Below are 17,042 nucleotides of genomic sequence, written 5' to 3' on the forward strand. Positions count from 1 at the left end.
TTCCAAAATTTTAAATTCTTCATAAAAAGTATCCAAACAATGAATTCTAAATTACAGAAATTCAAATTATCTGATAAATTACTTTCCTCATCTAAAATCCTCTATTCAAACGCACTCTAAAATCATTCGTACTGAAACAAAATCAAAATCAAAATCAGCAACAATAGAGTAAACAAACACGAGAGATCACAAGAGTAAGTGTAGTAGTTTGGCTTGCACAAAAGCTATTAGTAACATTTAACAAGACTACAAGAGGCAGCACGATGAATTTACATATCATATATTCCTCGGAAAATGACTCTACATTTCAACTCATAAAACCTTAAACTTCAGAAATAAGAATTTCCTGAAGGATGAAATTTGAAAAATGACCAGGTCATTAAGCAGGACACTCCACTATCCTAAATAAAAGAAACTTGCTCAAACAGTTAAAGTCCAATTCTTGCAGTAGCTAGGCTGTTAGATGCTCATCTAAGAGTCCCAACTCTGCATAATCTATCTAGTTTGAGTTTTAGCATTCATATATTCTTGAACATCTGCAAAGACACACAGACTAGACAAGTAGACAACATAAATTTCTGAAAAAAAATATTCACCATTTAGTTTTTAATCACCGGCCACCACAAATATTAGATGTAAACTAGTCATAAAAGGTTAACATCAGTTTACAAGAGATGATGGCTTGTAATTCTCATGTCCCCAAATATCAATACAGCAAGCAGGACAATCTGATTTAGCTCAATTATTATAATTTTGAAAGCTTGAAGGCTAATTATCACATCACATCACATTCTTTGTTACTTAATTAGCAACTAACTAACCTTTGTCATTGATATCAATGGGAAGGGCAACCTTTACTGGAAAGTGGAAACTTGAGGCAATCTAGGTTGTGTTGTGGTGGAGTGCTAGTACTGCTACGGCTTGAATTCCCATTTGAGGCATGCATGGACCTTCACTGGAAGGTTCAAATACATCTCCAAGTTAGTCAATTTATTTATTGTCTTTCCCGAACATGAAAGGCAGATTATATAAGAGAATAACTCAGCTGGCTATCACTAGCTAAAACTACACACTTGTAACACAAGGGCAGGAATTGATATCTATAGACAAGGACATCAACAGGAACAAGGACATCCTTATCCATCGGTAAGTGACAAGCTAGGAGAAGTCCAAACAGCTGCATTTTCATTTAAAGGATCATCCTTAGTAAACTTGGATACTCCGCCAGACAAACCTTGTTGTTAAAGAAATGGTGAAGAGAGTAAAGATGGCTATGTTCCTGCATCCAGAGAAATGGTGAAGAGATGAATGATGATAATGTTAAAGAAAATTATGTTGACCCTTCATGAGTTAATGCAAGGAGATATTTATGTGTGAGAAATTCTCTTCTACACTTTCAATAATTGTATAGGTGATAACAGATCATGTCTTTTTGTCCCTTCTTAATAGGTTGTCAGGTTTTTAATTTGCTTAAGGCTTCTCTAGAATCTAAGATGCTCTTGACCAGTGTTTTTCTCAAGAACAATGATATCTTAGGAATTTAAATTGTTCTACGTTTATTGATCATAAGAAAATAGTCTTTAAATTGTTCTACTTAAACGTTGGCTTTTACCACAACAGAAAGTTCCAAGAATTACAAACTTTGCGGTGACAGACAATGGCAGAAACTTATTCCATTTATAATCCTAGCATAACATCTTCAATAGACAATTCACAGAATTTCCTATACAGACAAATGACAGCCAAACATAATGCAAAGTTCCTGCACAGGATTTAAAACAAAAAAGATGAATACACTATTATGATGTGGCAATAATGGCATGGTTTATAACACATAATTTTCAGACCATCTATGAGCTATATAACGAAGCAACACTGAGACTATGAACTCTGCAGATTATCAACCCCTTCCATTCGCTGCAAGAGTTCCAATATGCTTCCAGCTTTTCTCTTAGCTCTATCAGTTCCATTTTCTGACAACTCCTGCAGTGCTGCTTCTGCACCATGTTCTTTCGCTAGTTTTAATTGCAGTGGATCTCCGGTGCATAGTGACCACAAGACAGCAGCAGCATTCTCTCGATTGCGTGGAGAGCCGGTTCGTATAACCTCAACAAGAATATGAATTGGCTCGGCCTGACCGATCGCTACCCTGCCTTCATGGTGGCTTGCAAGGATTGCCATAATAGCTAGTGCTTCATCTACCATTCCACCCCCAGCATCCGTCAGAAATTGTATCAGTGGGGCTACTATACCAGCTTTTACAGCTCTTGCTTTATTTCCCTGATAAATAGATAGGTTGAAGATAGCAGTAGCAGCATCCTTCTTACCTCTAGGAGTACCTTCACAAAGTAACTTTATTAGAGCAGGGATAGCTCCAGCTGCACCTATTTGCACCTTGTTCTCGTCTAGAACCGATAAACTAAAGAGAGTTGCAGCTGCATTTTCTCTAGCCTCCATGCTGCCATTTTTCAGTACATCTACAATATCCGGTATGGCTCCAGCATTTACTATAGTTCCTTTGTTACTCTCGTTGATGGAAAGATTGAGAAGCGCTGTAACAGCATGCTCCTGAGTTCGAGGGTCTGAAGAAGACAACAGATCTACAAGAGGTGGTATTGCTCCTGCCTCAGCAATGCATACTCGGTTGTCTGCATTCCTTTTAGCCAGCAACCGGAGCTCACCAGCAGCTGCCCTTTGCTGTTCTATATCGTTACTCGTTAGTTTATCCAATAAAGCACTAATAGCAGTTCGATCACAATCTGAAAGACTGCTGCCACCACATTTCTTTGTTCTACAGTTCCCTTGTTTCTTTGGTAGCTCAATACCGTTGCTTTCACACCACAAAGCAATCAAACTCTTCAAAACATAGTTAGGGGTAAGGGCTGTATGCACAAGTGTCTGCTGTGTCTTGGGGCAGGTTTTGTGACCAGCATCAAGCCATTTTTGAATGCAAGATCTTTCATATGTCTGCAAAAGAAGGCAAAAAGTTTATGAATAATCATAACATATACGTTAGAACAGTCCCACGTACAAAGATAATCTCGGATTATACCTGACCAGTGGAGACAATTACAGGATCTTTCATTAGTTCAAGAGATATAGGACATCGAAAATCATCTGGGATCATGGGAGACCTGTGCTTAACTGACAATTTTTCACATTCACTGGAATCAACTTCAGGATTTTCTGTGAGCACACATTCCCTCAGTTTGCTGAGAAGGGATGTGATCATTTCAAAAGAATCGCCGAGTTCTCCACCACTTGTGATGAACAATTCATGCAATTCACTAGACTCTTTCCTTAGGTCATTTATTGTCCTTAGATGCAACTTTTCAGAAAGTCTCTTCAGTACAGCAGGACCAGGGTCCTTTTCTTTTTGTGCCACTGCCATATCCAGGTCTAGTTGTATATCAGCAAATTCTGTTTGAGCTTTGGCTCTTTTGAATTGAGCATGCACCAGTTCAATCTGAAGGATTAAAATAGTTGTGAAAAATAATGTACATAAGATGCCACCCATTCTCTTTGCCAAAAACATCAAGAAGTTTAAAAGCACAAAAATCAAATATGACTAGAAGAAATAATAGGGAAAAGGTAAAAGTTTGAGTCATCATGGAATTGTATATAGTATAGCTGGTCTCCTTCCAATATAGTATGATAAAGGTTTACCTGTTCTCGAACTTCATCCGATATGTCAAGTTTATTGTAAGGAATTTCACTGAGCACAGCTTCAATTTTTTCAGTTACTTTTTGGAACTTATCTGCTGTATCATTCCTCCGCAAAGCCTGAGACATGTAATTAATTTGATAAAAATTAACAGTCAGTATCAACTAACATGTTGGGTAACAAAACTGAACCAGAAAGCATAGAGCATCTGCATTATCCACAATGAAATATGATATGGTCAGCTAATGCACTGTACACATGGAGGAAGAAACTTGCACAGCTAAGGCCTTGTTTCAAGAATACAGAATATTTTAGAATTTAAATTTTAAGCATCTGTTGTGTGTGTGTGTGTGTTAAGAAAGTCCCACCAAAAAGAAAAAGGGTAACATGAAGTTTTGGTGATTGGCAGTTTGGCAATGTTAGGATACAGGCAAACTACAAAGCAGAATTGTATTCTTCATAATCTTCTCAGAAAGAAATCACCCTAAAATCAAATCATTGGGATCTCATATTGGAAAATATACAGCTTTTCATCAACTTTCTTAAGAGATTGATTTAGATTTTGTGTATATAAATAATTGTACAAACTGTGCAATGATACACAAGAGAAATCATTCCTTCCATCTCAATATGGTATTAGAGCATTGACATCTACCATAAAAAGAGGTTTTTCCCTCTGCTGCACAGGGCTCTCAAAGCTTGTCTTTTTCTTTTCCTTTCTCAGTTTTCTGCTCTCTTCTCTCCAACAAATCAAGATCTCACTCTTGTCTACCGTTCCAAAGTGTAACCATCTTGTTTATACTGCCTATAAGGTCTCTTTCATACATTTCATCAAGGCTCAAGGTTATCAAGATCTTAAATGTTTGCTTCAGCTCAATATTTCTCCTACCGTTGCGTATAATGACAAGTCTTGAAAATTTGGTAATGTGTATTTGGACATTATTTGCTTTTGCCCTTGATGGTTAAGCGTTGATGATGTGAGCAGCTTCTGCTTTGGGTGGTTAAGCATTGATATTAATTTGTTTTGTTTCTACCTCACATGGTGGTTAAACCTCTCTTTATCAACTGATGAAATTGACGGCTTCAGCAATTATTATGGCTAAGCCTTGTTTGATTTACTTTTATTAAATGGTTAAGGATTGAGTGTATCTTCTAGCTAGTGGTTAAGTTTCTCGTTCTTTATTTTCTTCCTAAGTTGAGTCATTTTATCATAGAAAATATTCTCTCCGCATCATCAACACCTCATCTGTTTGTTCCAAGGATAATCTTGACAACATCTTTACTAAGTCTTTACAAGGGCCCAATATAGCATATATATATGTAACGAGCTAGATACATATACATATTCTCCATTGAGAGGAAGTGTTAAGATATGTTGCGATACTATCCTGATTCTATTTCCCTGTTTTCTTGTTCTTCTATTTTATTTTAATTTTCTTAGAAAGAAAGCTTGAGCATATTATTTAGTTTCCTTGGATAGCTTTTTTTGGGTCACCATGACATTGGTGTGGAGTATCCACCAGCTTTATTGATGAGTATTCTTTCCCAAGAAATTTGACTGACCACCTTTAGTGGGATCTCCCCTTTATCCACATGAGTTGAACCCGAGACCACTCAATCAACCACTTGTTGGTAGTTTCCTTAGATAGCTTGATGCTACCTGAGTTAATTTTGGATTATAATCAAGCTATCTAAAAAAACTACACAAAACTCATTGGTTGAGGACAAAATTGAGTTTAATTCCCAAAATTCATTCCCTTAGGCAAAACACCAAAACTACACAAAATTCATTCAACCCTTGGGGAGCTTCACAAAAACCAAAAAGGCCATACCTGATAAAGCTTACTCCCTTGGTTCACATCCTTTAAAAGGGTCTTAGCTGAACCCAAAGCAACAAAGAGAGAGTCAAAGCTTTGAAGTTGTTCATCGCTGAGGGACTCATCACTATTATCCTTCAATTCCTCAAAGAGAGGACTCAAAAGCTTCACCCTGCGAACCAAATTCCCATACACCTTCTTGCACAAGTTCTGACTCTCTGGCAACCCAGAAATCTCCTTGATGCACTCAACCAAACGACTCATAACCACACCCTTCGAGCTCTCGCTCCCACCCATCTTGAGAAAAAAAGTCAAAGATGCAAACTTTGACCACAGGATCGAAGATGCCTCAAATTTGGAAGGTACCCAGATGAGGGATCACAATGGAGAATTGAAACCCACCATGAGCTGAAAGAGAGAGAAGCTTTGTGTTTATTGATGTTACTTGTTAAGGGAGAACTTGGGAAAGAGAAATGGAATTGGAAAATTGTGGAGGACGAAATCAAAGTATAAGAAAGAAAGTAATTGAAATGGGAGAGAAAGAATTGAAGAAAGAGTGTTTATTTATTTAAGATTAAGAAGACATTGAGAGGTTTTGCGTTTGACCTTTTGAAAAGGTCTTTGCCTCGTTCGTAGGTAAGAGGTAAGACAGACACTATGAAAGAACCAACAGTGTTGTTCTCTTTCTCTCCTTTGACCAAATTGTGGTCTTGCAAAATGTTTTTTTTTTTTTTACCTCCTAAAATTTAGTTTAAGTGGGAAAAGATATTTTTTAATGATCAAATTTCGAGCGATAAAACCGACTAAGTTGGACAAAGACAAAATTGTCGCCTAACTCCGATTATTCGGCTTCAACTTGTAGTTGTGTGTATTAAAAAACAGAAATCGAACAGATGGAGTTTACCCTGATAATTTTTACTTCTTGAAATAGATTGGTTTTTAAGGTAGATTATATAATTACTTAATGCGATGGTTATAAGTGTTTATAAAATTAATACAAAATAAAGTTATGATCCATAAAATTAGCTGAAAAGTTAATTAGTAAATAAAAGTTGAATTAGCTTATTACATTATAAGTATTGGGTAAAATTTGTTGTTGAACTAATTAAAAAGTGTAAGATAACAAAAAAAATTAATAAAATGATTATTTATTTAAAAAATGTAACAAGAAAAATGAATGAATATATTATGAATAAAAATGAAAGAAAATATAAAAAATTATAAGTTAAAAGCCAATGTTTTTAGAAATATTATTTAAAATAATGTTTCACACAATATTAAAAATTATTAAAAAAAATAATTTATCAAACCATCAAACACATTTTTTGGCTAGTAAAAAATAATTAAAAACTAGATTAATGTCTTATCAAACATATAAGTTATATTCAATTTTAATAATTTACAACTAAACTTGATCACTTTAAAACTTCACCTATACTTTATATACATGTTATTATTTTAAAAATCTCTATCATTATCAATATTTTTTTATCCGTTAAAATTAAACAGACTGTTAAAAAATTTATAACACTTACAGATTATATTCAATTATGGACTCCATTGATATCATTATGGACATGTTCTTCAATTTATAACCCTGAACAAATTTTTCTACTGTTGTTTTTATTTTATTTTTCCAACTTTTTTTACACATTATTTTTCCAACCTAAACTTTTAAATCTTATCAAGTTAATATATAATTTAATGTGTCTTGCTAGTGTCCATAGAATTTTTTTATTGAAAATCATGTTATGACAACTATAATGAGATACATTAATAATATTTTGGTTAAAAAATAATATTTTCCCTTCTATTTTTTAAATATGTAATTTTAGACTTCTTATTTTGTAATTGAGACATTTTGTTTTTTACTTTTTAAAAAAATCACAATTTAAGTTCCCTATTTTTAATTGAGACATTTCGCTTTCACTTTTTAAAAAATATGCAATTTTAGTTTCACCTTTTCAATTTTCAAACTTGACTATGTACATTTTTAATTGTTTTTTTAATAAATTAAGTTTGTTAACTATTAAATAATTTTGTTAAAAAATACTTATTATGTAGATGATAAATAGACATGTGTCAATCAAAATTTACTAAATACATAAATCAATTTTTAAAATTTGGTTACAAGGACTAAAATTGTGAATTTTTTTTAAAGTGAAAGATAAAATATCTCAATTAAAAAATATAGGACTAAAATCACAGTCTTTTTAAAAATGGAAGATGAAATGTCTTAATTAAAAAATAAGAAAACTAAAATCACATTTAAAAAAATAAGAGGATAAAAATTACATGTTAACCCAATATTTTAAAATTTTCCATTTTTTATTCTTTAAACATTATCTTTAAAATACCGTTCAACATTTGTCTAGTTTAATTACTAAAAGTATCAAGTTATATTTATTTCTGAAAGTGTAGATTTCTACAGGTTAATTATCATATATATTCTACCAAGTTGTAAAGTCATAAACTATTTCTTCTTCAAAAGAGCAATTTATATAAGTAAAAATGATTAAGCATCAAAACAAGTTTTGACTTTGAAAACTGAGTCAATTCAAATTCTACCATTAACCTTCATTCATCTTTTGACAATTGAAGGCTTTAAGGTGATTTGTCAATTCCATAACACAGATTATAATTGCATTAAGTTGTAAATATTTTGATGAACATTAACTCAATCATGATTTTTGAAAATTCTTATCAAACGGCAGAAGCATTTTGAAATTTCTAATAAACTTTGCCGACACGATGCTGTAAACCGCCTATTATATCAAGACGCGTGCGTGGCCAGCCACTAAGACAAACCAGAATTTTGCAACATAAACGAGAAATTTGAAACCTACAAAAGTGAATTAAAAAATTGAAATAGCCTTGGCTTTTATTTTATTTTATTAAAACAAAAGTCAAATAAAAAATGAAATAGCAACGGCCTATTGTATACGTCATTTTCCATTTGACTTTTGGCATGCCTTTACTCATTAGTCGTTAATCAGTCACCCTTGCCTAGCCCAAGTTGGTTGCGTAAAGGAAATGCAATTCACACTTTACTAAATAATATTTTTTTTAAATAATTATTTGGTTATATAATAAATAATCTTATAAATACAAACATAATTGTCTTGGTAGCATAGCTTAAGTTAACCCAATATTTCAATTAAGTCCGCCGACCGTGGATCAAGCTTAATGTTTTGCATTAGGTACTGTAAGGAGTTTAATCAGATAAATTGTGCCAACAATTTTTTTTTTTCTGCAAATGATCATAAATTATATTGTAGTTTTATTCATAGCCTCTACATTACAAGCTTTAACTCATATAAGGATATAAGGACATGTTTTAATCAAGTACTTATTCAATAAACCCCTATCAAATGTGAACTTGTTTATAAGCTTAAGCAGTTAAACCTTAAGAAAACCTAAGAGAAACTTATAAAAAGTTACAAATTGCTTTCATAAATGATAAATCTAAACAAATCGATTCCATATGCCTCCCAAGTCTAAAATTATAATCTAAAGTAGTGGTATTAAAAAGATTATGCACCAAGATCAGTCCACGTAAGACGCAATGTAAATTTATAAAACCACCAACATCCAAATATGTTCAATTTAGCATTGATTAGTGGTTCTCACAAAGCATGGTCTGTAACAACCAAATCCAAATGCATGGGCGTCTCACTTGGCATCATTGATATTATAGCCTTAATTAGGCATACCAATCAATAAGAGACAAGTCAAGGGATATGAAATCATAACAGACATGACTCGTATTTGTGGGTCTCACAAAGCATAGCCTAATACGTATCATCTATCTGACATGACCTCCAGGATATTATTATTACAGGTTGATAAAAAGACCATAGAAATTATCTAATCACAATATACATAAACACAATCCATACATTATATAGTTTTGAAGGATCCAAAGCTAATGCAGATCCCTTCCCTTACTGAACTGCTATCTGGCTACATCAACTAACTGATGGGCGAGGCAGTCTTTTGGCAATTTCCTGTGAAAAGCAACATTTCAATGCTTAAGGGTGTATGAAATTCATAATGATATATCAAAAAATGAGGATGTAGAGAATACATGAACTACTCATAAGCTTAAAGGCAATTCACAACAATAAGAATGATATGCACAGTGATGATATCTATTGCAAATCTGAGACAGTAAGCATCCAAGTCTTGAGGATGAGGAAGAGAGGTTGTTTATACAAATATGCAATCATGATCTTGGAAACCACAATTTAATTATTATAGGTCAGAAACAGAAAGTACTTCAGAATAACATATCAACAATATTTTTTTATTAATTAAGTGTTGTTATTTTCATACCAAAAAAACATGCTTGGTTGCAAACAACACTTTTTTTTATCTTTATTTATTATCCTCAGTGTATAATCAGCAGGCATCCAATGGTTGTGATTCTTGAGAGGCTCGGTCCTTTGCATATGTAGGAGAGTACCTAGCAGCTGGTGCTTTCCAGCATGCTTGTTGAACTTCTCTAGAAGTAGCAATCCCGCATAACCTTAAAATGTAGCCCTGGCCATTTCGGTTTCTCTAACCTAATTTTTTTTTGTCAGTTAACTCCCTTGTGTATTCCAAGACCAGGATTATTACCTTTGTTACAAAAGATGCAATCTTGGATTTTTGTGGGACAGGATTCCTATTCCAAGATCATCTTTAGCCCCTCCAATAGGTCTATATGAGTTTGCTACAACTATCTTCAAGCAGCAAGAACATCATTGGGAAGCTTGCTAGTAGCATAGTCAACAATGTCCTAAGAGACCAAAGATCAGAGTTAAAACCAAAATTTACTACTAGCATAGCCTCTGGAAAATCCTAAAGATCTACGAGTCAATATCAAACAGTATTTCATCAGTTCCTAACACTTGAGCATGCTTTTGACTTAAGCTTCTTGCAGCCTGAGTGTAACTTAAGTTAAAACTGACTAGACTTCGGACCATATGACCAGTATCAAAACAGGAACATATCATTTTGGAACCATACATTCAATCAGAAGAGACATTGATTCCCAAATCATTTTATGATGTTTCTTTTTACGTACAGAAGATAAAACTGTGATCATGGTATTTAATAGGTCAAAACAACTGTAGAATTACCCAATGTATGACGTAACCATCTCCAACCTTATTTGCCATAACAATCACAACAGCTAACTATTTTCCATTGTTCGTACATTCTCATTCTTGCCAAATACAAAATGTCATGATTAATTTTATAATCTAATAACTGTAAGGAAGAAAACATCAAACATACCTCAAACAGTTCATTTATATTATCTGCTGTCTTTGCAGATGTCTCTATGAAAAACATACCATTCTTCTCTGCATAGTCAGTGCCATCCTTCATGGAAACAGTAAAGCATACTATATGAGAAAAAAATGATTATTTTGTTTATATGACAACTATATTACATAGTGTTGCACTACCTGGACAGCAACTTCCCGCTTCTCAAGAAGATCAGCTTTATTACCGACCAGTGCCATCACTATATCAGGGCTTCCATGTTTTTGTAGCTCCTAAAAAATTAGTAATATTTAAGTTGCTAAAACAAAATAGACAGAAAATGTAAATCCTAATAAAATAGATCCTATGCTATAAAAAAAAGCTCCTATCTAATAATGATTTTTATAACATGTCACACACACACAACAGCACAATGGCTGTACATCAAAGAGATGCCAATTATGGGTATGTCAAAGAGAACTATGTGCTATGATTTTCTACTCCTTTAAATTTTCAAGTGATTTGTCTGTCAAGGGTCAATAAGCCTCCGAAAGAGCAAAAAGCATGCCACCACTGTTTAAAGGAATGTATTCTATACATCATTGCACAGTTCCAGACTATATGATAGGGGAATTGTTTGTTATTCATATCATTCAAAATTTCAAATAACTAACAAAACAAGAAATGACAATATAGAACCATACAATAACTGCAAATCTACCTTAACCCAGTACTGTGCTTTGCTGAAAGATTCTGGGCTTGTTATATCATAAACAATAACTGCAACTGCTGCACCACGGTAATATAGCGGTGCTAACGCAGCATACCTGAAACAGATAATTAGCAAACAAATTTCATTTCAAAAAACATTTGTTGTTGAAATAAGAATGGTTTGTACAATAGGTTATGCATAATCTGGAAAGATAAATGACAGTCACCTCTCTTGACCAGCAGTATCCCATATTTCAAACTTGACTGTTGTAGAGTCTTGCAGAGCTATTGTTTGCGACAAAAAAGAAGCTCCAACAGTTACCTTACATTACAAAGTCTAAAACATATAAGAACAATTCCATGGAATAATTAACATATCAAGACGACAATATTTTTTTGTCATAAACTATATTAAAAAAAATTACATTAAAAAATAAAAATAAAAGTACTAAATAACATATATTTACCTTAGATGTTGGATCAAACTGACCACGAACAAATCGTAGAACAATACAGCTTTTACCAACACCAGAATCACCTAAGAGAACAAGCTGTTTCCAGTGACATTCAAAGTTTAGTTATGGTTTCCTTTAAAGGCTAAACAAGAAAATAATGGCAGTATAACAGATAAACAGAAACTGTTGTGATTAATTTCAACTAAATCCCTTCATCCTTCAACTAGTTTGTAAGAATACCCAAACATTTTTACATTTAAATTTTAATACTATAAAAACTTCGTACCCCAATGCCCAGAGGCTCTTCGCTATGCGAAGGTATGGGGGAGGGATATTGTACGCAGCCTTACCCTTGCATATGCAAAGAGGCTGTTTCCGGATTCGAACCCATGACCAACAAGTCACCAAGGCACAACTTTACCGCTGCACCAGGGCTCGCCCACAACTATATATTAAAATAAAAGACAGAACGTGAATGATAAAAAATTGTGATTTTAGGTAGACAACAAAATTATTAATAACCAAGGGAGTCTAGCTCAGTTGATTGGGCAGTGTGTGTGAGTTTGTTATAAACCCTTAAGTACCGGAGTTTGACTCCACCCTTTTGAACAAAAAAAATATATTAATAAATGGCAGAATGCAAACTGTGAAGCACAACATGACAAATAGAGGCAGAACAAGAATTATTAAAATTAAAAAGTGACTTAAATATGTTTTTGGTTCCTGATATATACCCATTTTTTTACATCTGATCCCTAATAAATTTTTCCTTCGAATTAGGTCCCTAATATTTTAAAAGTTTTGTCCAAGGTCTCTACCGTTAGTTGGAATCTGTTATCTGCTTACGTGACCGTTAACCGAACATGTAGGCATGCGACTTGTGGTGTCACGTGTAATCTTTGTCAGAATGAGATTACACATAGGAATTTTTTTTTTGAAAAAAGTAAAAACAACGTCATTCTTCTCCTTCTTCTCCACAGTAGTAACAACCACCTTCTTCTAAACCAAGCACCTAACTTTCTGCCACCACCAGACCCAAACGACAAAAGGGTGCTTGCATTCGCATTAAGTGATCTCAATGATGAAGTGTCCACTGCCACCATCAGCGAGTGGCAGTGATGTCGAGGACAAGAAGATGAAGAAGGCGAAGGCAGTGGAAAATGACGACAACGTGGAACGCATGGAGGGGCTGGTGCATTTCGATGACAACCTTCTGTTTGAGGTGTTGAATCACGTGGACGGACGGACATTGGCGATGTCGGGCTGCAGGTAGCAACAACTATGATTCATGGTCCTTGCGCTCGGTGGCTTCCATCGCCTCTACATGCTTTATCTCTCCCTTTCTCCAAGCCTCAACAAACATCATCTTCTTCCTCGACCTCGCCCTCGCTCTCTTGCTCCTCGGCCAAGGGCCCCACCATACCGCAGGTGATTCGATCGAAGCCACTATGATCGGAGAAAGATGAGGTTCACCTCTCTCGCTCCTCTCCATTCACTACTATGAGAAGATGAATTTCAATAACAGAACCACCAGATGATTGATAGTTCTGCTCATTCTTCCATAACCCATCCACCATCCACGAAGTAGAGCGGGCTCTCGTGGCCCACATAGTCCCGTAGAGTCTCTGCGAGCTCGTTCTGCAAAAGACAGAAACTTTATTGGATTTTGGAGATACCCTTTTGCGAGAATCGAAGTGCGGTTTGGATTTTGGGATGAGAAATAACTTGGAAGTGTTCATCGGAGGCGAGGGAGTGGAATGCGGATTCGAGTTTGGTGAAGGCATGGATTAGGGTTTTTGGGACATACTTGCCGTTGAACCGCTTGGAGGAGTCAAGACGCTGAGAGTGGACGGAACTGGTGGTGCAGTCTTCCATTGGAAGAAAAAAAAAATTCTCACAGGTAGTCCCGCTTAGGCAACGAGTGCACGTGGCACTACACGTCGCATGCCTTTTGAACAAGTGACCTCAATAACTTAAGAAGGGGGGTGAATTAAGTCTTAAAATTTTTTCGACTAACAAGTTTTAATCTCCTTTTAAATGATATGTGATAGATTTAGAATGTAAAAGAAGAAGCAGCAATCAATTTAACAATGTTCTTTAAATGTGCAAGACAAAGTAAATTGCAATAAAATAAACAAGATAAAGGAAAAGAGAATTGCAAACTCGATTTATACTGGTTCGGCCACTTCCCGTGCCTACGTCCATTTCTCAAGTAACCCACTTGAGATTTTCCACTATCCTTGTAAATCCTTTACAATCTTTGAACACACCTTGGGATCCCTCACCCTTGTGTTCGAGTTTCTCACACGCCAAGAGACAAACAATCTCTTGATTACAACTGAGTTTTATAAGATGAACAAAATGATTTCTCTCTTTTAGAGCAGATGATACAACTTGAAGTTCCTAAAATAATTTGCAAGAGTTTGGCCAAAGATGTTTAGAGAGGTTTTGAAAGTTAAGTTCTCTGAGAATTCTCTTATTTTCAAAGTAAGGACACATATATATATAGGCCCATTGTGCTTGTTCAACACAGTCATATCTTTGAAGGGCTGTAACTTTTCAATAGTTTTTCAGAAATCTCTTCGCTAGTAATTGGTTACATGACTCTTGTAATCGATTACACAAATCAAAATTCAAATAATTTTGAGCCGTTGGTTCATTAGTTCAAAATTTTCAATATGCTATTTTCATAAACTCTCTGGTAATCGATTACACGAACCTGGTAATCGATTACCAGTTAAAAAGAGATTTTTGAACTGATTTAACTTTAATAAAAGAATTTTGACAGTAAAGATTTTGAGGCCAAATTATAGCAATCAAATTGAGATTCTTTTAACAAATTTACTAAGTCATTATCTTAGATTTTCTTGATCTTGTTCTTTGACTTGATTCAATTTGTGCTCATCAAGTAAACTTTTGGTATCATCAAAACTGGCATGATATACATTCACAATGCCAACGTGTCTGATTAACTGTCATGTAAGCAGTTAATGGATCCTAATTAACGGCAGGGACCCTAGGCAAAACTTAATATTAGGATCCGATTTGAAGAAAAATTTTATCAAGAACCAAATGCAAAAGTCAAGTATATATCAGGGACCAAAAATATATTTAAGCCTTAAAAAGTGGGGAACAAAAACAAAATAAAGGAAAAGGGCAAGAGAAGAACAAAATGCAAGAATAGTGGAGCGAAAAACAAAAAATGGGTGAGATGGAGAACCAGGCAAAGTCAAGCCAAAAAGAATGAAAAATGTAACTGGAGATGAAGAATAGGACACTTGATGTTTGTTTCAAACGAAGAAAAGGGGAAGAATAGTAGGGAAGGCAAACCCTAGAGATGAAGCAGAGCTGCGCAAGAATGACCGAAATCAGAAGTGCACATTTTTCTCAATTTTGAGAGCTGGGTTGGGTCAAGAAATATGGGTTTTGAACTGAAACCCAATCCAAAAGTTTGAACTCGAAACCCACCCCTAAAGATCAACATGAATTGGAATGCACATCTTTCACGTAGAAGATCGCGATTTGGTGCGATCTTGAACGAGTTCTGATATCTTCCTTGAGATTCAGCATGGGATTCAACTAAAAAAATTGCAAGATTGTGCAATTATACGAGCTTTCTTGCAATTTTAACCACCCTGTACACATAGTTGTGGGTGTACTCCTTCTGTGAGTAGCTGCAGGTTTTATAAAGAATGTATGGTGGCTGATTTCTATCGCACGCGAGATGATTCTTTTTAATACTCTCGGGCAAATAGCAGATCATACAACAAAGTTTATTGAAACTAAAGTAAATGTACTAAATGATCCATTTTATTCCAGCATACCAAAACTGAACAGAATTAGACACTGTATTGAACTTGGTGTTTATTTTAATAAACATTGTCCTTTTTTGAAAGAAAAAAAAAATCAATCCAAACAAATACAAAAGCTAGACTAATTATTCAACAAATACAAGCTTGCTCAACAAAGAGTCCAATGTCTCAAAATTATGTAAAAACAATGTTAAACAAAATCCAGGAAACTAATCATTTGCAACAACAAAAAAACAGAAATCTCCCCAGCTTCCCTATGGATATCCACTTCGTCACTCAACAACAAATCCAAAAGTTTACAAAAAAAAAAAAACATGTAAATGTATTACACCCTATAGGAAAAAAGCTATTTTTTCCTTCTTAATTCTCATAAAAAAATCAAAGAATTTAGCAAAATATGAGCAATCCAAGAACTCAGCACACAAATACCTTGACCCTCAGATTCTTGGCGTCCTGCCCTCCACCATTCTCTGAATTGGGTCGACCCAACTGCCTTGAGCCCCTATCTGCAAACAAAGAAACAATTTCCCCCCAAAACCCCATCAGAGCCAAAAACTCAATGATTGCTTCTAACAACCGAACCCCATTAAACCACAGCCCCAAAATCACAAATCAAAACAATGATCAGCCAAAAAATACAAGTTTTTTCAACCCCTTTTGACCTCCAGAGCTAAATCAACAACATAACACAAGAGTTTAAAAAAAAAAAGGCTAAAACTTTAGCCATAAATAAATAAAGAACAAAACCCGAGATGGGTACAATATGATTACCTGGAAGGGAGGAGCCGCAACCCATAGCGAGAGGAGAAGATTTGGAAGTGGGCACAGAAGAGGGGTCGTTGATGAATATGAATGATGGTAATAATTTTCAAAAAATTGGACCCTTTTTTTGTTTTGTTGGTTCCCACGAAAATTGGTGGTGTTCCAATTTAAGCCGAATCGGGAGTTAATGGAAATAATGAAATTCTGGCGTGGTTTGCACTTAGCACAAAAAATGTTGGCTCCTATATCATGCTTTCCGTGAGGACGAGGATCTCCACTTCGTAGGTTTAAAGGCTAAAATGAAAATGAAAATTCTTTATATAATTTTTTTTTATGAAAACAAATTTAAGTGGCATTTTAAATGCTAGTAGTTTTTTTATGAAGTAATTTTTTAAAAATAGTTTTTAAGAAATTTATTTGGATTTATGAAATAAATAGTTTGTGCTATGTTTTATAAGCTTTTTCGAAAAAAATATTTCAACAATTTAAAAGAAATGACTACAGATTTGAGCTTATTTATTAAACTTTTTAAACAAAGTTTATGAAAAAAATTTTAATGATACGATTTATT

General features: G+C 34.5%; 2 protein-coding genes and 1 pseudogene across 4 annotated transcripts; 1 reads left to right on the plus strand and 2 right to left on the minus strand.

Moving 5' to 3' along the window:
- LOC100797201 (U-box domain-containing protein 14) lies at positions 1-6,141 on the minus strand. Of its 2 annotated transcripts, XR_005886699.1 has the most exons (5): positions 5,497-6,141; positions 3,667-3,783; positions 3,053-3,466; positions 1,074-2,967; positions 1-955 (listed from the first exon to the last, which is right to left on the minus strand). XR_005886699.1 is itself a non-coding variant. In XM_003535472.5 (4 exons), exons 1-4 carry the CDS (start codon positions 5,776-5,778, stop codon positions 1,882-1,884), a joined length of 1,899 nt encoding a protein of 632 aa, XP_003535520.1. In that variant the 5' UTR covers positions 5,779-6,141; the 3' UTR covers positions 1-1,881. The 2 variants fall into 2 exon arrangements, 1 of the variants encoding a protein (XP_003535520.1); XM_003535472.5 differs by having other exon boundaries at positions 1-2,967.
- Positions 6,142-9,029: 2,888 nt separating this feature from the next.
- On the minus strand, positions 9,030-16,770 carry LOC100305769 (P-loop NTPase domain superfamily protein). Of its 2 annotated transcripts, none has more exons than NM_001249508.3 (8): positions 16,481-16,765; positions 16,139-16,215; positions 11,910-11,993; positions 11,670-11,764; positions 11,453-11,558; positions 10,935-11,024; positions 10,762-10,848; positions 9,030-9,488 (listed from the first exon to the last, which is right to left on the minus strand). In NM_001249508.3, exons 1-8 carry the CDS (start codon positions 16,503-16,505, stop codon positions 9,450-9,452), a joined length of 603 nt encoding a protein of 200 aa, NP_001236437.2. In that variant the 5' UTR covers positions 16,506-16,765; the 3' UTR covers positions 9,030-9,449. The 2 variants fall into 2 exon arrangements, with proteins under 2 accessions (NP_001236437.2, XP_040861473.1); XM_041005539.1 differs by lacking the exon at positions 9,030-9,488 and adding an exon at positions 10,107-10,261 and having other exon boundaries at positions 16,481-16,770.
- LOC121172900 (F-box protein GID2-like) lies at positions 12,858-13,435 on the plus strand (annotated as a pseudogene).
- Positions 16,771-17,042: the final 272 nt, after the last annotated feature.

This window comes from Glycine max, chromosome 10 (genome assembly GCF_000004515.6).
Source record: "Glycine max cultivar Williams 82 chromosome 10, Glycine_max_v4.0, whole genome shotgun sequence".
Taxonomy (NCBI): domain Eukaryota; kingdom Viridiplantae; phylum Streptophyta; class Magnoliopsida; order Fabales; family Fabaceae; genus Glycine; species Glycine max.